This window comes from Neodiprion pinetum, chromosome 4 (assembly GCF_021155775.2).
Source record: "Neodiprion pinetum isolate iyNeoPine1 chromosome 4, iyNeoPine1.2, whole genome shotgun sequence".
In the NCBI taxonomy this organism is placed as follows: Eukaryota; Metazoa; Arthropoda; class Insecta; order Hymenoptera; family Diprionidae; genus Neodiprion; species Neodiprion pinetum.
In genome coordinates, this window is record NC_060235.2 from 39,936,696 (window position 1) to 39,960,446 (window position 23,751).

Sequence of the window (23,751 nt, forward strand, 5' to 3'; positions counted from 1 at the left end):
TGAGAATCGTTGGGGGTGGGGCTGAGGACGCAATTCGGTTGACAAAACAGGGTCGCCCGACATCTCCGTGGGCGTAGGTCGGGGCAACGACGCGACGACGGCGACGGAGATACCGTCGTATCTCGTCGTGCGTTTGTGACGTCATTCGGCGGTTTAACAAGAATGAATTTAGCCGCGGAACGGAGCGCGCTGATCGTCGTTTACATGCGTCGATATACGTATGTACGCGACACGATGTACAGGTTATGTGTATACAGATTGTTGGATTTCGTCGCACACCCTTATTCGCAGGGGTTTTTTGGGTGGTGCCCCAAATTCAGACATATTATATACTGCGATAATTACAGTATTGTAGCGCAAATCCGATGTTTTTACACGCGCGTATTAATTGCTTTATTTTTTTAAATATAATTATGACATTTTTTGCACCGCGACTAAGACCGAATACACAAACTTATATCTATAGCTATATCGAATACCCTCGAATCGTTTAAAAAAAATTTACGACGATTTATGTAGAAACGTTACGAATTTAATTCATGGAAAGCCTCGTTCATTTTATTTATTTATCTATGTCCTAAACGTGTAAGCCGATAAATTTCAAACAAAAAAATTCTCAAACAATTTTACTAACTTTTTGTCACAGTAAAGAACAGTATTTAGAACTGCCGAATATTCGTTGAAAAGTTTGTTTATTTATAATAACAAAAATTAGAAAACCCAATTTCTCGGAACTGTTTCTTTTTCCACATATTCTGACGAACGAAGATTAACATTGTTTAGAAGTTGAATAATTATTTTTCTCCAACCAAATTACAGGGTGTCGGACTTGAAGAGTTTAATAACCAAACTCCGTCAGATTTATCTTGCGCTGAGTTTTCTCAAAATTTTAGAATATAACTTTTTTTCTCAATGTGATGCGGATAATACGGCGATGCAAATTTATCAGTTTGAAAACCGAAGGAAATGAAAATGTATTCGAATTCGAAAAAAGAGAACCATATCATAAAAATAAAAATACACGCAAAACAATCTCGCGCCATTGTATAACATAAAATGACGATATAATAATCGAAATGCCGACTGGGGTACGGATGTGAATAATAACGACTATTCGCCCCCATCCGTTCGTCAAAACATTGATGCGTGTACGTATACACGGATCATGTTTACACATGAATAATGCGTGAGATGAAACACGCGTATCCCTATGTTCTGTTATACACCAAGAGCTGCCTACTGCTCTTCTCATTTCGAGCCCTAAAATCCATGAAGCAACGTTCCGACCGCCACAGAATCATTATACATATATACCGCATGTCTCTCACTCGCTCTCCCGATGAGATCCAACTCTAGACGTGAACTAGAATCAGAGGATACTAGGTATAGAGGCCAGCATAGAAGCTTGGCTTATATAGGTATACATATTATAAATACGAACCTCGCTTTTAGAGCTTGGGGAGAGTATAAGCGATTCGTTAAAATGATAATGATGAGATTGAGAGATATTGTAGACTGCATACATACATTTCCATCATGGGAATATTTTTCTTTTTAAATTTCATTTACAGGGGGTATATACATAATAATATATACATATCTCATATCATTTTCAGTATTCTCGAAGTATAAGTACTCAAGCAAAGTTTTTTCGACTCTTCAACTTTACAATTTAAACTTTTGCATCTACCTTAGATACGAATTATATGCACTTGTCTTTTTCAAATAATAGCGAGTTAGTTTATATGTGGAATATTCCATTTTATCTATTTTTCGGTTTACCAAGTACGAATGTTGTTAGACAAAGGGTAGTGCCGAGTGAGTCGTGAACGCTGTGAGTTGCGGATTCGTCTTGAAGTTGATCGAATTTAATTTTGAATATTGATTCGTCGTGTCGTGACGGTTGGAACATTTTCTTGCTTAATTTTAATTTTTTTTTTTTTTCCGATGAATTTCTAAGTTACACGTACAATGACCATGAATTATATCTCTCTCGCTGTATATTACAGCCGGATTGCGATCAGCACATACATACATACATTAAATATTATACGGCATTACGGCACGTGTATATTCGCGATGGTATGTACAATACATTGACATTCCTCGTATATACCTGTACACATATTATGCAGATAGAACGCTTTGTTCTCTGATCCACCTCGATGTTGTTTTCAGTCTTCTTATTCTTATTCTTCTTCTTCGAGTTTGGTGTTGTTTCTTTCTAGCGTATTCACCAATCGGAAAACATTCACATCGTAGAGTATACGATGAAAATATTTTCAAAAATTATTTAGATTATGTAATATGTAAATAAGTAAGAACTGCCAGAATTGCAATTAAAATTTTGAAAATTATTTTTATATTATAGCCAGAAATCTACGCAAGGTTCTTCATAATATATCTCACAAGAAAACAATCATTTATTTAATGATGGCGATAAGTCGCATTGTCAGCTACTTAACGACGATCCACCACGAGCGCCACATTCCGAGGCATGAAAAACGATTTTTCAAAACATTCACGCAACCTTGGTAGGTGTGTGTGCATATATATATATATATGCATACCTTTCGTCGTCCGTATCCATAAACGATTTTGCCGAAAAATATATATCATTTCTTCTACGTATAAACGTTATATTATTATCTTTTATCGGAATTCATACAGAAGCTGCAAAGGAACGAAGGAAGATTGAATCCAAAACATTATAATATACGAGGCGTATGGTAACGTTACACATGTTATCACATCTATTATAAGCTTAAGTTCCGAGGGTACGCATATGGTAAATCGTTTTATTTCATGCGAAACGATACGAACACGCCTCGATGCGAATTAACGTTTCATCGCTTGTAATATTCGTGCCGTATTTATGATCTACAATGTGGCGCGGATTGCCACGGAGAACAGTCATTTCCGCGTAGCGAAGAAAACAACAGAAAATAAAAATAAAAAAGTAAAGGAAAAAAAACCTACATTCTTCAAGATTAGATAATAATCTAACTCAGACTAGTAATTTATTTCCTAGCCGCCGCAGTCGCTACAGTCGCCGCAGTGTCGGTAAAGTTTAAATATAAAGCTCGAGATTCCTCCTCAACTACGAAAATCGAATTTTTCCCTCCCATCAAGAGAGGAATGTGTATATTTCGATTTAGTATACCTGTGCTGGAAGCCATGCAAAACGTTATCCACATTAAAAGTACAGTGCCCATGCTTCGAGTTTCTGTATAAATTTGTACATGTCTGTACTACGCTGCAGTAAATATGGCGTATGAAAATAAAATAATATAACATGAGCTTTATGGGTTTTAATACCTGTACGTTTCTCCTTCTGACAACGAGATAATATATAATGTATAGCATATATCCATTCGACAACAACATCGCGATTATTATACCGTTCTACATCGTGTATCTTATTGTTAACATGTGCCGAAAACAATCCTGGCTTTCTCTCGTTTGGTATAGCAACGAAACAACAAACAACGTTTTAACAGTTGGACGTAAAACCCGGACATCCGCGATCCGTTCCCTATATGTATACAGCAACAGAGATGATGACGGATAGATGATAAAACATTGTGTAATGAGAAAAATGAATGAACAACTTTGTTGTAGATAGGGTAATTGGTCTTATAGCTATATCATATTGTGCAAATAACAATTGAATTCTTGGCTTTGGGTAGATTCTCGAAAGCGGGGAATCGTATCATGGCGTTCTTAAAAATCGATGAGCAGTGTTTGAAACGCCGCGGCGCAGGTTAGCAACGATGGGATGAAGGGAGGTGGGAAGGGAAAAGAGAGGAAGACAGGGAGGGAGGAGAGAGGAGCAGAGCGGCAGTCAAGAAACTAACAACATGGCTGCCAACCTGCGAACAGAGCGCCGCCTGGACGGAATATTGGAAGTTTGAACGTCTTTCAATTGTTTATACTTGTAGTTTCGAAGAAAATTATAATATAACTTTCATTTTTCATAACCTAACCTAAAAGTTGCAACGCTTTCTGATAACAAAAATGGAAGTAAAATTACATACGTCTCACAATTTATGTATCGCGACGCTTATTTCTGTTTTTTTTTATTTATAATTATATCGTTTGCGTTTTTATTTTTACTTACAGGTGAAATGAATCTATTTCTTACTTTTTAGTTTTGTGGTACAGTAAAGTAAGCCTCTAACATCACGACGATAAATCACCATGTTATCCATCATTCCACTTCGTATTAATCATCATCGGTATGTTTGATTTTTGCAAAAGGTATACAATATTTATAATTGTAATCAACGAGTTAAAGATTTTAATGGGTCTAACGTCATTGATATGTTATTCGTTTTACAAAACCCATTCAGCTACTTACTGACCTGTTAGCCAATAAATAAAATACGAGAACAGGTAATGATGTACGAAAGTAATTCACAGATAAGTTTCTATTTGTGGTTTTATATCGATTAACAACGATCTTAGCTTCCCTCAAGACCTCTTGTAAGTTTTAATCTCAATAACGTCGACCCGAACTTTTCAGCGATGGCTTCAAAGATGAAGATATTTTCCAAGCATTGAATGAGTTAATATATGCACAAGATAGAAATTATTGGTGGATTAAATCAAAAAAGGATTAGGGTCAGCTACCCAACAAACTTTGTTGTCAGGCACATATAAAAACAGTCGGATTACTGCCGACCATAAACATATGGTTTGGCTTTAGAGCATGTCCTCATCTTTCGTGATGTAAATACTAGGGAAATTGTATCGTACAACCAAAATTTATAACTTCAGCGATAAGAGGTTAATTATATTGAAAATACAATAGTTCAGAGAAAATCTTACTTGCGTTTGACAATTTTGTAACCCCTTTTCTTTATCTTAATAGTTACGTGCAACGAACAAGACAAACGGTGGTTATGTGCAGAAATTGATTTACATAGATTAGAAAATGAAATTGTACTAACGCAATTTTGCCACTCTTGGATGAAAGTTTACATGAAAAATGAGTTAGGTGCATGTTTATCTTCTCACTGATAGAAATACCGAACTCTTCGTGTGTTAATACCAGAGTTACAGAACCTCCTGGCTTCAACGGCAGAAACACCTGATCGTACTAGTGATTTGACGAGTGAAGAAACCGAATTATGTCTTCAATATTTCGAGCTGAAGATTTTAGATAATTGTAAGTATTGCGAACTAAGTTCAAAAAAGGCTGATGGCTGCGCAAGTTGGATTTATGAAGCAAGTGTGTGTATGTACGATGTGGTTGACCTGGCCTTCCTTGCTACTTCAACAGGCACTGCTGCCATCATACGAGAGTGAAAAAGAAAATTTATAATGTTTGATGGGAAAAAAAGCTAACCAAAAAATCGAATGAACTAGAGGGTTGATGATCGGTAAGAGTAGAAAGGAGTAATTTTTTTTACGTGAAGATAAAGAACTCAACGTACGAGCGAGGTTTACTTGGTTAGGTGTGGGTTTAATGCATCGAAAATACAAATCGAGTTTTTGAAGAAATAGTCGGAGAAGACTGAACAACCTTTGAAAACTATGAGAATAGTCATTTTTACTCAGTAATCGTGGTCAAATTGATATTAAAACGTTGGTTTGTACGTCAGAAATGAAAAATGCCGTGTGCAATTGGAGTCGCCCTATTGGAGTGTTTCGTTGTTAGTTTGCGGGCATATTTGCCTGCGAAATCATCGCATACCGAAATATAACATCGATTCGTAGGATAATAATGGTAAGTTATTAGTTTCTTACCTTAATATGACAGGAATACAGAAGCTCACTTCAAACTTGGATGTAAACACAGGCATTTTTTAACGGAATTGACACTAGGGCAGCTTAAATTGATGAGCATTGAACACTCGTTACATCGCGCTGAACGTTATCTCACTATTTTAGATTTAATTACGTTATTAAATACCGCAATAAATATAAGAATTCACGAACTCTTCGGAAAACATCCATCGAAAACTAAAGATGGCAGCCATTCTTCTGTACAAAACAAAGGTTCACATCCACGGACTCCGGAGCAACGAAGCCTCGAACCCAGACGGTTTCCGGCGCTGCTGTCTCGGCGCATACATTCGAAAGTGATTTTTGCAACAATCATTTTCACCACAATTACACAGCGGGAGATCCTTTCGCCTAAATTTGGGATAAACGAATGTACTGCGAATTTTAGTTCAAGCTATTCCCAGTCGTATCTTGGATTATTTTCAGTTATTCATCGCAAATTTTAGTAGGGAATTTAGTACAAGTAAAATCCGACAGTCAGCGCTTAAGCCGAAACGTAATTATTCATGAGTTCTTTTTTTCATGGTTTCGCAGCGCCATCTGTGATCGGTTATCTCAGAGTATACACGTCTTGTTGCCAACTTCAGCTGGAATAAGTCGCACCTCTCATTCAAACTTTTTGCTTATACGACATGAATCGTGAATTGATGCGGTTTTCGGACATGCACACGTTTGTAAAACTGAGGCAAGAATTTTTTATATCCCTTTCTATATAACGCTAAAGGCTTGCTGCGTTTTGAATCACAAGCTGTTTCTGCGTGCGCCGCAGCAGCGATTGTTCCAAGCAACAACAATGACAAATGACGACGTTGGCAGGACTGTCGATCATGCAGCAACTTCGGATCGGAGAATTCGCAGATAGATACTGAGAAGCTAAGGTCGGCCCTCGGCGATGTAATACTTGGATTATTGATCAACACGCGGCATATATGTTTTAATAATAGAGGAATCGGAGAAGACACATAGGCATGTAATGATAGTTATTGTGTACTAAATGGCATGCGGTATATTGTCGTATTTACACAAGTATCATTTGGATCCATTCGGATTACCCGAAGGGATAATCAGTGCTTAGCGAAGCTTGCCACTACTTTTTAAAAAACAATACTGATCGTTCGGCTTCTGTGTGCTACTGCTCACTGCTGTATGCTTCAGCCAGATTTTGTAACAAAAAAACAGCCGACTGTAAACCTTGAATCAAAAAAAGGATTGCTGAAAATAAACACTTCTACTCCGCACGAATCACGTTCGAGCATTCGAACCTCTTCACGTTCTGCTATTAAAAAAAACATCGTTTTACACAGATTATTATATCAAGTCCGTCAGAATTTAGATTCAGCACTTGCAAGTCGGAGGTAAAAATCACTCTGTTGACGATAACAATGAATCTCTTCATCTCTTGTACACAACAATGTATCCTAAACTTTATTCACATTTCACATCATACATTTTGATAATTTCCCTGGTATTTTATTTGGCAGCCTTCAAGATTTAACAGTTCAAGGGGAGAGATCAATTAGTTCATTTTCAAATTTACGCAGTCAATCTAAACAGTTTGCAAATAACCCGCATCCGACATACCTGTACAGGTTTGAACTGCAGTTACTACATTGATTGAATTTTTCTGACGTGGTTCAAAATTTTAATACATGATTCAACGTCAAACAGTCTAGGTTTGGTCTCAATATCAGAAATGTTTTCTTTCTCTCGGAAAGCACTGCGATGGTGGACACCGACCCTCAAATAAAGAGGCTTTTGTTGCCTACGGAGGAAACTTTGTTTGAGCAATTATTGAGAATTGGTCTTTACCTGGGAGCTGTATTTCAAATTATCTGTCTCCTGGCAATTGTAGTGTACCAGGTAGGACCATCAGACGGGGTGACTGCTCTAAAGGTAACAAGAATTTGTGCTCATTAACGGATAATCAGAAATTATAATCGGTATGTTTCACAGGACGATCCAAGTGATGTTGAATGCTCCGAAAACAGCCCTCAAGTAACACCCAGACGGCCTCATAGACTCCGAAAACAAGAGAAAAAAAAGAGACGCTGATGAAACAAGAGATGAATGCGAAAACTGTACATGGAGATATTTTATACATTTTGTGATATTTTATCTGTACATTTATTATTTATCGACTTGAAAATGACTAGTTAGTTGATTATACATTACTCTGGTATTGTAAAATAGAAAATTATTTCTAAGTAGCAACTTTATCTGGTAGCTCTGTATTCTGAGTATAAAATTAAAATTAAAATACTTTCATTTATATGAATAATTGTATCCCACATGAATAAGAAAAAAATTGAAAAAGAATATTGAAAACATTACAGCACAGATTTCAAAGATTTTCATTAGAATATTTTGCCAATCATTTTGATCTAAGAATAGGTTCTTTAGAGTTGGAATAGGAAGGGAAGATGTATGAACTAGAAACAGGTCGTAATTTAATATATAAATAAGAATTAATACTTTCGATTACTTGTGATGAAAATTATAATTGTACGGTTTATATTTTTTATATTCGTTTTATTGTTTTTAATATATGACAACACGTTTCATTGAATCATTTATTCTTGCGAAAATGTCAGCCAACTATATGCCAGAACCTCTTCAGCCAATATTTGAAGTAATGATATAGTACTGATAAATTTATTAATGATGTAGCAACGAATACAAAATAATTATACTGATATACAGCTGGCTAAGAGGATCTAATTTGCATACCACTCTAGTGCCTGTACTTTGTGTTTATGTGTAGATAAGTGTATTTATTTTGTGTTACAACATGTAAGAAAAATAAAAATGAAGTTTCTTGCAAAAACGAAACCTAATGCGTCTGCAGATTGATCGGCTACTCGGTTACTTTATTTACTTCAAAGATATCAGTATGGAACTCCAGAAATTGTATTTTTTCTATTTATTTTGCTTTTATTATAAGTTGGAATCCTCTGATTGTAGATGCAACCAAAACTTTTGATCTTGCAATTGTAAAGAACCGATTACATCTCAATTAACTTACAGAGTAGGATTTTTCTGCTGAAACTTACAGGCAAATATTCATGAAATTTGAATAATTCTAAATTGTTTACAACATCCATTAAAAGTGCATTTTGCATTTTATATTTTGAATAATCATTGAATATATCATTTTTATTTTATACCCTCTTTTTGGTAGTGCTATAGTTTGCCACTAGGTTTACAATATTATTATTAGATTCTAAGTTCCAAATATGTAATTACGTATGTATCTGTTTTAGGAATATTTAAATGTGAATTCATCTTTTAAAATAATAATTTTATGTCATATTTCGGTTCGTGCTTTTGCCAACACTGATTCTTATTAAAATTCCGTTGATGATTTACTTTTTATTTCCAGCCTTCCATGAATTCTGAAAGTGTAGTTTGAAACTAAGGTTATAAGTTTTCAAAGCGTTTTTTCTCTGTTCATTTTATCAAGCTGTAAAGACATAGAATCAGGTGTGCTTGACACTAGACACGAATGGTTACACATTACGACAGTAAGTTATAAGATAGAATAATACAATGAGGATATATTGATCCAGTTGTGATAATAAATGCAAGGACCTAAAGGTTGGCTCCAGAGAGCTCACAAATAAAATAGAACCAATCAAACATCCATTTATGTAGCCCGCTGACATAAAAGTCAAACCGGTTCACAGGTAAGTGTAAAATGTGCCAGATTTACTAAAAAGTTTTATTACTTGTAAATAGTTTCAATGATTAATTAACTCAGAAGCGAAATTCTGCTTTTACTCAGTTCATTTTTTCAATTTTTTCAAATTTTCGTTTCTTGGATGTCTTGAGTTCAATTTATACTTCATTTGTTAGCTCTTTAGTCGACCACATTGGCGTATTATAACTCATTGATATTAACTTATGCAATCAACGATAATACTTTAGCGCATGGAATGCTTTTTGTGAAATGAAACGTTTTTTTCATATGCATTTATTTAAACATTTATGAATCATTTGGAAACATTGAATATTACTCGTAATATCAGCAAAGAAATAAATTTCAATAAACATGTATATTTAACTCTAGAGCTCTGCCCATGCGCTACATAATATTTCGTAAATTTTTAATTCAACTTTTTTTCCAGAGAAAAACTAAACAGAGGAATAAACATATAAGTTGTTAGCAAACATACAAAATATATCGTGTATGTAGGTACGTTTTTTTTTTTTTTTTTAAATTCATTTATTACTTTTTTCTTCACCTTTAGCTATGAGAATTGATAGCAGAATATACGTTATGTAATATTTTATTTAAGAATATATAAATACGGGGGCCCACGTATGGTTTTAGCTATATCGATAGATAAAAATTGAATTTTTTTTTTGTTTTTTTTTCTTAGTGTTTTTTCTTCTTTTTTACTTTTATTATTTATTGAGCTGCTAATATACTTTAATCTATTTGATATTACATATACAAGCAAAAATACATTATAAAAGAAACTTATAATTTATAAACAAGAGCGGCGTTACTCATATCTCTGTTAAAAACCTCATACCACATTATTGATAATATTTAGAGTCGCACCTTCATTACTCAATTCATAGATAATGCAACAAAAGAATACGTAATGAAAAAATTCAATATTGTAATGCACATCCTTTTGTGAGTACCTAAGATATGTGCAGAAATGAAAAATATTTCAATTAAGATTTTTTTCTGCTGAATAAATAAGCATTTAAAATATATAAAGGTATATCTAATAAATGAAAGTTTTTAGGGATAATTTTTTTTATTTACTTTTATACTTTGAATTTTCCTCACTGTATCTAGGAAAATAAGCGGCAAGAGCCATAAATGAAAATGAAATAATAAAATTTTCTTTGAAACAAAGAATAATAAATTGATTAATTTTATTGCAGATAAATTAATTGGTCAGTACAACCTTTGCAATGTTATAAGTTGTAAAATTGCTGTGCTCAAAGTAATATGGAAAATTGCTGCTAAGAATCCCCAACTGATTATATGTTTGCGTATAATTGAAAAAAAAAAAAAAAAATAAAAAAAAATAAATAACGAACCCATCACGCTGAAGGCGATTCTTTACTCACTTATATTCTTTTCAATGAACGTGCTTTACAACAAATAGAAATGTTTAATATCGCAGATATTACAATAAGATGCGAAATTTTTGAATACGTAACACAGAAGCTAACTTATGAATATAACAGAGGTATTGTTCACAGTATAATGTCAAGTCATAAACAATTTTTGTGGGCCCCTATTCTACACTTCCAACAAAAATCAGTTACAGGTCGCTACGAGAGGACCTGTCTTGCATAGACCATATTAGTTTATTTTCATGTTCAAGCTGTCTTGTTCTCACATTTCTGTTCTATGTTATACATATTAAGTTAAGTTTGATTTTTCACTTTTTCTTTGTATGAATTGTGTATTATTATGCGATGCTGTAAATACTAAAATCAGTGCAGCAGCAACTGATTATTTTTCATGTAATTCATTTCAACGATATATCATATAATATATTTAATATTATTATCAAGAGGTTGACTTCTCGAAAAGAGAATTAATCATTTAGCTTTACAAAAGCGTAAAGTGGCATTTAATCTCGAATTCCATGATTTATATTCAATGTTATATGTCAGGGCGTGGTCCATTTGAAATCACAAACATTTCGCTTACTTCACAGATCAAAGACTGAGAACGAATGTAGCATTTGCAGTACAATTATCATGTATTACTTATATGTTCAGTAAATAATGTGTATATGCTAACTTTTCGTTTCAGACTTGAAAGTTCACAGTGCTCTGTATTGTCGGCATAGATTTCATTTATTAATTCATCGTATTTATATCTTTTGTTTTAGTGACATTTTTTTGTAAGTAGCAGCCTCTTTGAAGGTAACCCATTTAAAATATTGAATTAACGTTCATCAACACTGCCTTCGTGTTCTCATAGCTGACGTTAGGTTGAAATTTCTTTCCTTTTCTGTACTTATTCATACTTTATTTTAGTTTCATTATGTCTTGGACAGCACCAACAATATTGAAGAATATGAAACACACGAAAACGTGGAATTCAATATCAATGAGATGCGAATGATTTAATAATTTGAATTGTTTGAATCAGTGGTAGCTATTTTCGCGACACTAGTGAAAAGTGGATTTTTTCAGGAACAGAAAATAATGTTCAAAATCTGTTCAACGAGCTACTTAAAACTTGATCAATCCGGCAATTTCTTGCCCAAAAGGTATTTAACATACTGAATATGATTTGGAGTAATCATATTATTCAACCTCGATATGATCGTAAATTTTAACTCATTATTTCCCTTACGTGTCACAAGATTTTTTTTCTCATTGTCTTAATGCCTTTTTATGCAATAACAAATCTATAAAAATATAGCCTTTCCATCTGATCACGTCTCGTTATATTATCTCAGTAAATGGATTTTGTTAAATGCAGCAAATACCGTTTTCATAAGGTATTCACTCATACGTTCCCCCTTAATTGTTCGTATTTGTCAGTTACTCAATTTAATCGTGTTTCACCGTTCTGGTGCCCCCCCCCCCCTCCTCCCCCCCCCCCCCCCACAAAATTTACTACATTACATGATTGTTGTAATTAGTAAAAACGAACAATAACAATAAGAAAAAGAAGAACAAAAAAAAAAACAAAAGGGTTTTCTAATCAACAAATTAGTTGTGATCTTCTGTAGAAAGTCTCATTGACTATACTACACATAAATAGAATATTTTTTTCAACACAATCATTTAGCAGCCTCGGTGCATTAATGGCACACTTGGGCGTTGCTTATTATATACATCTTCATTCATACTATCACTGTAATCACTGTATCTTACATCTAACCAACATTTATTTACAATTCACGTTGTCAAATCTGTAACACAACATTATGATCGTATTAGACATAGGCGCATGCGTACCGAATTGATTCTTCAGGGATCCTGAATAATATTCTCATAGCCGTCGTCATTGAAAACTAGCATATAACATTACTTTCAACTATCTCTCATCAATTATATACCAGTTAATTAATTGAGAGTTACTCACTTCATAGAGGATACATCATGCGATCTAATATTGTGTGGCATAATTTCACAACTATACATGTCTACTTGATAAGCTACACGTTGAAAAAAGAACGAAAAAAAGGTTGTCATACCATGTCAGCTGGGCGTAATAACATCACTCCAGCAGATTTAATTTTCAGACATTTCTCAACCAATTTCAAAGCTGTCTTATATTAAACTCTCAATCAAACCAAAACAGCCCCATCCATAAAGTCTCAAGCACAACAGCTAATAAATATATTTCTTCCTGTGTGTGTGTGTGTGTGTGTGTGTGAATCTGTAATATTATATCCGCGCCTTTTATGTACATCCCCCCCCTCCCCCTCGCCGGCCGTCCCCTCGTCACTAACTCAATAATGAATATATAAACGATATACTTAGTAATTTTCATTCTCTCGAAATATTCAAGCACGCTGTCAAGCTTTCTCTATGCTCATACCTTAGGTATAATTTACATCGTTATGGGAATCCTAAACCTAAATTATGTATAAATATATATTTTACTTATATGAAAAGCATCAGTCTCCATACGCTAAGGGTTGTCCTGGACCTCGATTCCCTGCAGCCTAAGAAATTCATTCTGACTTCTAAGAATGAGCCAATACTTTAGCTCTCCATCCTCACCAGGGAAATGAGTGCCAAGACGTTCCGAAGCGAGCATTTCATATAATACCGGAAAATATATATTTTCTTTGTAAAAAAAATAATCATGCTTCTTAACAACTAAATACATATATGTATGTATAGCAGTTTGACGACTCTTCTTCTTAGATACACATTAGCGCAATTGTACACTAATCAGTCAAGTTTTTTTTTTATTATTATTTGTTTTATCCATTATCCGTAGTATCAATGCAAGCGGTAGAGCCTGTCAGCACAACCACCACATTTCTTCTATCGTGTAGAGTGTGGTGAATTTGGCAGTGAGGACATCGTATAGTATTAGTCAAAAATTGGTTAATTTTGCACCTTTTCAATTATTCTTTAGGCGCCATTCGGTGACTTTACCTATGTTATTTTATAGTTTGGCCCCACCAGAACTGTATATGCTTTGAGCAGCTACTTCATCAATAAAGTTTGCTATAAATATGTTTGCTACAAATTTTCCAGTATGAGTTGATATTTGAAGTAACTTAAAAACACTTTTCTGAGAAATTGTTATAGAGCGCCTACGGAAAAGATTGAAGTTGAAAGATACGACGAAATTTGTCAATTTAATTTCGTTAATAATAAAGTTGGTGTTTTATATTTAAAGTGAGTCATCCACAATGTATGATACAAATGTCAGTAATAGAATACGTGCCACTGATTTCATTGATAATTTAGCAAACGTAGCTGCTGTAGCTGCTCAACTGACATATAGCTAGATTGATTGGTTGCAGTCTTAAGTCATATCCGAGAGGTTCGTATTATTTGATACGGGGCATTGTTTTTCTGTATAATTTAATTTTCAACTGGAATCGCTGTAACTAGCGGAGCATCACCCTGCCCTTTTTCAACAGGCTTACCATTTTCTGGCGCATCGTCAAACTGGCCAGGTACTGAAGTGGTTTCCTTTGTGCCATTCACAGGTAAAACTGAACCGCTGTAACAATAAATTTTTTATGCTTATACCTGAATATGAAATATATTGCACCTCTATAGCCAAAAATTGAAATCATATAATACAACTTGTCTAATGGAATATTCAGTTTTACATTTAACACAAAGATTATAATGAAATGACAAATGATTTTTTTTTAAACAAAGAGTAAATGCGTAATTACAAAAAACCACTTACACGTATTCACCTGTCACGCCCTCAACGGTAATGCCACGACCTCTGCTATCTTTCTTTTCGTTTTCCTTATTCTTCTTGTTGTTATTTCTCTTTTTGTTTGTTGCCTAAAATTTTTTTCATGCTTAGTGTAGAAAATCACTCTTGTGAAATGTTACAAGAGTATTGAAATTAATTGCATAATAATATTTCACCTTCATTTGGGTTTTTTTTCCACGACCACCAATTTGGTTTCTGTTATTTCCGCGAGTAGGAAAAGTTGGTCGACCCATTGGGTTAAATCCACGAGGAAGACCATACTTCAGACCACCGATAGATGTTACCTATAACAATTAAATCGATGTTTTCAACAATTCCTGAACTTTTTATAACAGTTTTTTATTCTAACTGACAAGAAGGGTAGGATTAATATTAATATTATATAACAATAACAATAGAATGAATGAGTGAAAATTGCTTTATTCGATCAATTGAAAGCATCTTATCCATTTTTGATTTTGTAATGATGTTCTATGCAAACAATTTTGAATGTTCGCCAAATCGAATTCTAGCCAAAAGTTCAATAAGAATGCAGAAAAAATCCCAGTCAGTTTATCACAGGCTATATTCCAGGTACATCGCAATTAGCTGTGCTCAAACTTAATATTGGCGTGGTATGAGTTGGCTTTTTTATATTCTTGAATAAAAATTGACAATAAAGAGAAGTAGCCTGATCTAAGCTTCAGAAATATATGTTCAAAAATCTGTAGCCTAGAGTCTTTCGAGTCTGAATGAAAAAAATAAATAAAAATGTAAATAAGAAACACAAGTTCAAGTCTTCAACAAAATTGAAGTCTCTTTATTTTCACGAATATAATAAAAGCGGGTTATAAAAACATGTAAGTACGTTAGAAAATTATAAAAATTACATAACAAGACGAGGAACTTTTTTTTATCAATGAATAAACGTAGACATATAAAAATTACTAGAAACGAATGACAATAAAAGAAAACATCAATTTCAATACAATTTCTTACCAAATGATTTTCTTGCATTACTATACCAAAGGATTCGGAATTGTGAATGGCCAGGGTAAGTTTAGTAGTTGTTAGTTTAGTTTTGCGGGAATAGCAATAATTGATAGTACAGTGGAAATAGATTTTAATTTACATTTCATGCAGAATAAAAAAATGCAATCATTCCGTGCAAGAAAAAATGAGTTAAGGGTACGGAATCCTCAAGAATTCACACCACCAAAACAAGCACTCTCCTTATAAATTTTGAAAAAATAAACAATCGCAATGTTAACATTATAATGAAATATTTGAATTATTCGAATAAATTTAATTCAGATCGAAATCAAAGTATTAAAAGTTAATAAAAAAAGAGGCAGTGGTCGTTTGTTAAATATGTCCGTCATTATTATAAAAATATGAAACTTCTTAGCACCTGACACTTAAAAATTACAAGAAATAATTTGGCTGTGATATTTGTTTTTGTTTTGGGACAACGACTGCTAATGAATATTCTATCGAATATTTTCAACATCTTTTTCAACACCAGTCATCGAGCTTGGCTCCTGAGAATCTTGTCCCATATAGACACATCGGTAGCGGACCATAGTGAGACTGCGATTGCACATGCGATATCCTACCTGAGGTGGAAGTCGGCCACGAGTATGACCTTGGATGGGCTGTGGCAGACGGCCTGGTGGCATGGAGCCATAATTAGGGCCCCATTGCCCTACAACTACGCCTGCTACTTCCAATTGACCTCCTCTAGATGGTACTGGACGTCGCATCAGTCCACGCTGTGCAATGTTCCCAGTTCCACGACCACGGACCAGACCTTCGCTGATGGTGCATCCAGCAGGCAGGATATTTTGTGGGACTGACACCCGAATGCCTGGAAAAACATCTAATTTACGACGTAGTTTGATTGGATGCGTAAAAGAACGATTGTCCCGCAAATTACAAGTCAGAATTACTTCTTTAGAGGATTATTTCGAACTTACCGGGGGTAACTGGTAGTGGGGGGCGAGCAAAAACAACGTTGATTCCCTCCAAGACAGCTTTTCGCATTCTCTCAACTTTCACAACTCTTGCAATGTCCCCGCCACATAGCTCCAAAAGGTTTTTGGCAATTGTAGCACGTGCGAGGGTGTGATGAAACAATTTACCATCAAAGAAGAGCCAAGGGCAACACATCAGCCAGGGGATTGGAGCCCCGCAGGCATCATTTGCTAGTAATGCAGTTTCTACACCAGCCATGAACAGAGTCGCTAGTTGAACTCCACGAGATGTGACCAGAGGTAGCTTTAAAAAATTTTAATTATATTTTGAACCATTTGTAAACCTGTCAAGTTTTTCTTCGATTGTTGAAATCAGTTTGTTCAAAATATTCACAAGTCGTTTGACTTAAATATTAAATTAAATTATGTTTACCTGTAAATCTTGGAGGTACTGAGCATTCATAAGTTCCGGGGAGAAAGCTTGTGCGATGAATGCATCAAGTTCTTGACGTCGCAGTATTTTGACCTTGTCGTTGAAACACATTACGTACCTAAGATTTAAACAGCCAAATTGAAAGACACCTGCTATTGCAGATTTGAAAATAGAGATAAATAAATACTATTTTCATGAAGATAACTAGACAAGTTTGTTTCAAATATCATTCAGAAACAGTTGACAAGGAATTCAACTACTCCTACACCCATATTTGAAAATACTTGATATTTTAACGCTGTTTATTCACTCAAAAATTAAGTTTTTCAGTTCCTCTACTTCCTCTAATGACTATGGTAAGTTAATATTCACACCATAGCTATGCTAAGGAAGCTCAACATTGCAGGTCTGGTAATGGTTGAACCATTTTAAAAGGTGGGAGAATGAAGTCATGTCATAAGAATGAATTTTCACACGTTAAAAGACGTGAACATTGGTCGAAACAAGAATCTTCTTTTGTTTTGAGTCACAGTGAAAAAATTTCAATAACTTATAATTTAATTTATATTTACCTCAAAACACAAGCCATGACCAACAAATGTTGAGGAACATAAGAAGGATTCAACATGAGAGGTGTGTCTGATTTCAGGCAAGTTAAGAATCCTCGAAGTCTCCGGCGTTTGTCGTCGATCCCTGTACTGGAAAAAGTTAACCGATAATTATGAGTTGCAATCCTTTGCAAGAGAATAAATTTATTTTGTTCATGACAAGCTAGACATATTTCGTCCACTTCATTTCTTCTAATGAAATTCGCATCTTTAGCGTATCCAAGCAAGGCAATCAGTAATTTAAAATATAAGCTAAACGAAACATGGCTATGAATTGCTATACTTTGAAATTGATTCTGTTCGCCCCAAATTACAACATCAACACAAACATCAGTGGACATACCTATGATGCCCATGGGAGCTGCAACGAACGAGTATGTTGGATGGATAAAGAAGCTAAACAATAATTCTGTACTTCATGAGGCCCTGACAATTTTGAAAGTCATGTTTTTTTGTTTTTCATGTTCAGCTATGCCAATCACTATAACAGAAAATGAGGCTACGTATCAAATATCCATACTCACCCAAACCATAAACGCTGTATTGTAGGAACACCCCATCCAATTTGCTCAGCTTTTACCAATTCGGGTGTCTGGTAGCAGTTCGTTTTTGACCACACCCATTCTTTGATCACGACGTCAGGTACGTCCACTTTTTCGTTATCTGTTACGATAGTTGAGAATAAAAATTGGTAGCTGTACTGTCGGAAAACTTTTTAGATAAAGAATGATTTCATGATTTTGATTTTGGAAAGTAATACCGAAATGGGTACGTTGGGAAAATTTTACACAACTATCGATCATGACTACCAGGAAGTTGCAATATCAGAAAAACTAGGACTAAATCTGCATCCACCGAAACATAGGAACCGTGTTGAAAAGTAGTTTATTTATACATGCTTGTTACCATAAGCTTATTCCACGAATTGGATATATCGTTGGGTGATGGTAATTTGGAAAGGTAAATGAATGCTAAATGCTGAAGTTGATAGTCTAATGACACATTGCTTGTCCAAACCTAATAAAACTCAATAATAAATAATCTAATTGCCATGCGGTAGAGGAATAAATGGTGATTACTTTTCTTGCCTGGTCTTCTATTCTTTCCTGCGGCCTCTAATCAAAATTTTTATGGATATAATGAATATCGTGAATGTGACATAAATCTTCCTGTAAGAAGTTACTGAAAGTATGCTACAACTCGTTAGATTTTACACATTACTTTTTTCAGTGACGAGGTACTGTTAGCAATTACTAGCCCTACAAATGTTCCTCAAGTTCAGATTGTTATCATAGATTAAATTTTTTGGCGAAAATTGACTTACCGCCTTTCTCCTTGTTCTTTGTGGCGAGGTATATGCGGTGGTGCACATTGAACAAAATGGCGTAAACCATTTGCCTCACAGGTCTGTAGATCAAGTGGATGGATGGGAATTCCTTGTGACTTTCATCCTCTAACAGAACTGGCAATTTTAGTTCTCCGGCGATCAAAATTTGGTATATATACGGAGACATCAGTCCTTTCTGATGTCGTTCTGAAGCTGTACGCATAACTTCCGGAACAGTGCTGGGAATGCTTGTTGTTGATTCAGACTGTTTAGTGGAATCTATCGTAATATGCGAGGGAGATGTAGCTGTTGAACTACTACTCGAGCTCGAAGAACTGATCAGTAGATTATGAGTACCATTTATGGCATGGCCATTGTCTGTCAGAAAGGAAAAATGTAGTAATCAAATTAGATCAGAACGCGTAATGAAATATTTTCTATTTATCAACTCTACGATGTTTGGCGTCTAATTGAAAATTTAATTCACATAACTGCTAGTTTAGACTTACTCTGTTCTTCTTCGGTTCGGTTATTATCAGCATCTCCATGTCCCTGAATTCCTGGTGGTTCAATTACAATTTGCGGAGCAGCTTGGGCATTCGCTGTTGCTTGTTTGTACGCTTGCAAGCTGTCACGTTCACTCTCTAAAGTCTCTGATGCGAAACGTGATGTTTCTAAATTAGCATCGTCTTCAGAGGTTGTTGATGGAACCTCTGCTATATTTTTCTGAACTGGTATATTTTGCTTAGATTCGGACTTGCGAGCTGTACAGAATATTTAAAATGTAGGAACTACATTGTTTTGGTAATGAGATAAGTGAATGAAACATGTCATAGAATGCCGGAAACTTCTGGCAACATTTTGTTACAGAAAATCTTCGTCAATTACCTTTAGCTGGTTTCACTGGCTTATAATGTAAAAATCCTTCTTTGGTTCCGTTAATGTAGTACTGTACAGACTGTCTGAGTTTAACACATCTTGGGTCAGATAGAGAGCCGAAAACATTTTGTGCTACAACATCCAATTCAACAGAATGCAAATCTTTTACAAAATTAGCCACTGTTCTGACTAGTTGTTCAGCTGTTACTTTATTTGAGTTAGTGTTCAAGTTTAGTTTTTTGTAAAAGTCTGCTAAATCTTGTTCCGTAAGTAAATAATTGCCGAGCAATGCAGTCAAGGTGCAAAGTCTCTCTGATGGCAGATTGAGCGACTTTGTGAATTCAGAGATGATGTATTCTTTTGTTTCCAAGGAACCCTATAATGACAAAAACAACCTTCGTAGTACATGTGAGGTATAATAATTCGATACAAAATCTGCAGTTTGCTTTAAAAATCAACCAGCAGCTACCAATAGTTATTTGCGATCAAAAATATCAACCAATTCTATAAAAATCATTCTTAAATTATGAACACCGAATTAGTTAAAATGAGTATTGAATACCTTGTAGGTTAATTTCAATTGTTCCGACGAAAAATACCTCGGTGGATCAAATGCGGCATATTCGGCATCATCGGCTATCAATCCGTTGAAATAATTTTCACGGCAATAGGCGATAACTTCTTGGTGATGATCATCCATGCTGCACAACTGTTCAGTTAAGAGAAAAAAGAAATGGATTCCCTCAATTAGACGACAGTTATCAATAAGCGTCCTCTGTTAGAAATACTAATCATATCAACCCTTGCAATAAAATTTACAAAAATATTTTACAACTTCTCGCATCAGCTGTCCTCCGGTCGTTCAGACGTCTTTGAAAACGTCGTGATAAGAAAAGACATCCTGATATATATTTTGTGGGTTTAACACATCTTGGAATACTAAAAATAGCTCATGATTTGACGCTTTTCGACCAAACTTATCATTTTCTGTATTTGAAAAGTGAGTTATATTTTCCACAAGATGTATTAAAAATAAGCTCTTACCACTGCAACATTCAAGTGCCGGAGTGCCATGCGAAGGCTGGTCCGTAGACAGACTGGTGGTGTCCACCAAATTTTTGGAGGAGGCGTTCCTTTGGTTGTGATGTGTTTCAAAACCTATAACAGAGATTGAATTTACATCCAATTTATATGCATGTATGTTAATGTGATTCTATTTCATAAAATAAATTGGGTAAGACACTTACATTGTTAACTTTTATTCGAACTTTCAATTGCTGCTGAATCCAATCAAGGCGTCGAGGAGACTCCAAGGATCCATTGAAAAACACAGCCAACTCTACTCCAGACATTTCTGTAGCTTGTGTCAACACTGCTAGGAATTGTACCATCCGGTTCCATTGACCACCGCAAGCCCAGTCTAAAATGTGAGTGCAGAGGTCACTTTACTTTACCGACTGACGACTATCAAGTTTTTTTTTTTTTAAGAATTCGTTCCAGTTCAATCAAATGAGTTTGGGGAGTGATTTTACCTGAGAAATAGCCGCCGTACAATCTGTCCAGACAACATTCTCCATCAAGAACTAATCTGAGTTTGGACGATGGTGACTGTTGTTGTCCCTTTCCAGAACGATTGCGTTGTCTCTGAGCGACGTTACGAGCGATTCTCAGTAAGTCTACAGGTACCGAGCCACCTTGAATGGCATTGCTGTCCAAAAATGCTTGTAAATCTTGTATACCCATTGCAACAGGTTTTTATTCCTCTTTACAAAGAGAGTATTTGTTTTTATTCAACTTTACTTTACACTGTTTAATGAAATGTTACTATTTTTTTTTATCTTGATATTTTATTTTTCAGAGCCAACAATTCATTTATTTCTTTTACTTTTCTCTAGATTATATATTCTTAGATTTTCAATGTTTTCCTTTAATAGGTAGAAAAGTCCAACTCCAATTTCAACAGTCGAAAGCTGAAAAGAAAAAATCAAAATGTCACTTATATGTACTTCATTTTTAGATTTGTGACTGATATTTTAGTCAAAATTATGCTTTGAGAATATTTGTTTTACGCTCAAAGCTTTGATTATTCTTGCCGGCATATTAAATCTCATGCACTTTAGTATCAGGCAGCAACTTGATCCTAAATATCTGAAGCTTCTGCATAATCAAATCTCTCGTGTAACTTAATCGGACATCAACCGTCATTCAAAATGCTACAAACTATTAGCTATATTTCATTAACAGTAATATATCAGACAACGTTGCATCTCATTATTTAAAACTACGAGTACCTATTTTAGATCCAATTATTCGCTCAGTAACTTTACACCTGGCATCTATGAGTTGACAATTGAATCGAAAATAGTTGTAAGAATTAAAAGTATCTCTAAATTATAATATTTCGTTGAAAGTGATCTAATTATTACATGGAAAAAATTGAGATCAGAACGGGAGTAAAATGAACATAATCATGCAATCAGGACAAGTTTAATTTTTACTTGTGATCAACGGCTAGCACAGAGGTTTAGAACAATTGGTGTGGTTTTATTCCTCCCAGAAAAAAGCATAATAATAATAGTTGAGAGATAAATCTTCATCTAATAAATTTTAGTCACTTTGACTTCGGCCGAATTTCATGAAAATCTAATACGCTGAAAAACGCGTGGGAACATCGAACATGAAATGGTTCGCATAAACTCTGATTGCTTTATTATTGTCAGTCTCTTGACGGCTCCTGGTAGAGCATGACGTGGTTTATTGCCGAAGTTCCGTGAAATAGAGGTTTTAATTTGATTACCCAATATAGGAGTGAATGAGCCAAGATCCGTCAAGCTTGTCGGCATATGAATCGGGACGTTCCGTTTAGAAGTATAAAATAATGCGAAAAAAGACGTGCATTACGTTCGGACATTTGCAGAACAGTCGAGAATAGTAAATTTTCCATTCTGCATTGTGTCCGAAGAAGCGTGACTAGAGACGCCATTTATTTTGTTTACGTGTACAGCAATGCTGTTTTCATCGACACAACGTATAACATGTCATGAATTATTTTATCGTTTAAAAGAGGCGAGCCGAGCTCGAAACAAGTCCCATTATTCGAAGTAGTATATCAACGTTAAAAACGGTCAACATTAGCTAGGAATTTCCTCGCCGGCATGGTGAAAACGGCATTTTAGGTAGCAGAATCTCTCAAAGAACAAGCTCGTCTAGTTCAGCATGTGGGCTGCTATTTGGTTTTCGTTTAGCCGAGCGACTTAGGGCCTCGATTATCGCAGTTATTTGTAACATACTTACGTTAAATTAGCGAAAATCATTGTGGCTCCAAAGAAACACAAAACACACGGACTTTGACTATGGTTGACGTCGGGTTCGAAAACGGAAATGTACTCGGGCACGCTCAGCCAACTTGTCCCGTTACACTTTGTTCCAGTGGAAAAGTTCGTCGCGATTCGTCCGATTTAACGGAAATTCAAAATGTCCGACGGATGCCTGAGACGCGTCTTGTTTTCAAACACGGCGTTGAATAACGAATTCTTTTATTCCTTACAACAATAATAACAAATCAATTGTTCATCACGCCTAGCAGCAGCTGCGTTTGTGTCTGTCTCGCATTCAAGTTTTCATTTCAATCAACTCTAATAACAATAACAATAATAATAAAATGAACATATGAATATGCCCGCAAATTTCAGCACGGATCGACGTTGAATCCTTGAGAAATATTAACATATCTCAAAAACGTAATACATAATATTCCGGTTTATAAATTCAACACGGATATTATAGTTTTATCGTGAACGAACAATGGCAGACGCGAATGCCTTGATTTAAGATTTTGCGAATCAAATAACGTC

At 34.9% G+C, this 23,751-nt stretch overlaps 3 protein-coding genes across 17 annotated transcripts in view; 1 reads left to right on the forward strand and 2 right to left on the reverse strand.

The window, feature by feature from the left end:
• The window catches only part of upSET, a 36,084-nt gene extending 30,090 nt beyond the window's left edge, over nucleotides 1–5,994 (reverse strand). For 6 of the 10 annotated variants that reach the window (XR_006882879.2, XR_006882878.2, XR_006882876.1 and 3 more), the window contains exon 1: nucleotides 5,752–5,994. The gene's annotated coding sequence lies outside the window, so the exon portion shown is untranslated. The remainder of the gene's footprint in view (nucleotides 1–5,751) is intronic. The other 4 variants (XM_046623531.1, XM_046623529.1, XM_046623530.1 and 1 more) reach the window with 1 other exon arrangement.
• Nucleotides 5,995–6,608: 614 nt separating this feature from the next.
• LOC124217689 (protein anon-73B1) lies at nucleotides 6,609–8,619 on the forward strand. Of its 5 annotated transcripts, none has more exons than XM_046623637.2 (4): nucleotides 6,617–6,756; nucleotides 7,272–7,379; nucleotides 7,459–7,683; nucleotides 7,744–8,619. In XM_046623637.2, the coding sequence occupies exons 3-4, from the start codon at nucleotides 7,513–7,515 to the stop codon at nucleotides 7,840–7,842; spliced, it is 270 nt and encodes an 89-aa protein (XP_046479593.1). In that variant the 5' UTR covers nucleotides 6,617–6,756; nucleotides 7,272–7,379; nucleotides 7,459–7,512; the 3' UTR covers nucleotides 7,843–8,619. The 5 variants fall into 5 exon arrangements, with proteins under 5 accessions (XP_046479590.1, XP_046479589.1, XP_046479593.1 ...); XM_069135023.1 differs by having other exon boundaries at nucleotides 6,618–6,756; nucleotides 7,272–7,386; nucleotides 7,509–7,683; XM_046623629.1 differs by lacking the exon at nucleotides 6,617–6,756 and adding an exon at nucleotides 6,767–7,145 and having other exon boundaries at nucleotides 7,506–7,683.
• Nucleotides 8,620–9,987: 1,368 nt separating this feature from the next.
• Nucleotides 9,988–23,304, reverse strand: LOC124217646 (constitutive coactivator of PPAR-gamma-like protein 1 homolog). 2 transcript variants are annotated; one of them, XM_046623548.2, is made up of 16 exons: nucleotides 23,192–23,304; nucleotides 21,430–21,867; nucleotides 21,145–21,317; nucleotides 20,942–21,055; nucleotides 20,460–20,606; nucleotides 19,907–20,273; nucleotides 19,528–19,782; nucleotides 19,016–19,396; nucleotides 18,216–18,354; nucleotides 17,656–17,781; nucleotides 17,084–17,201; nucleotides 16,654–16,954; nucleotides 16,294–16,544; nucleotides 14,854–14,982; nucleotides 14,663–14,766; nucleotides 9,988–14,467 (listed from the first exon to the last, which is right to left on the reverse strand). In XM_046623548.2, exons 2-16 carry the CDS (start codon nucleotides 21,638–21,640, stop codon nucleotides 14,326–14,328), a joined length of 2,958 nt encoding a protein of 985 aa, XP_046479504.1. In that variant the 5' UTR covers nucleotides 21,641–21,867; nucleotides 23,192–23,304; the 3' UTR covers nucleotides 9,988–14,325. The 2 variants fall into 2 exon arrangements, with proteins under 2 accessions (XP_046479504.1, XP_046479503.1); XM_046623547.2 differs by having other exon boundaries at nucleotides 16,294–16,556.
• Between the last annotated feature and the right edge of the window lie 447 nt (nucleotides 23,305–23,751).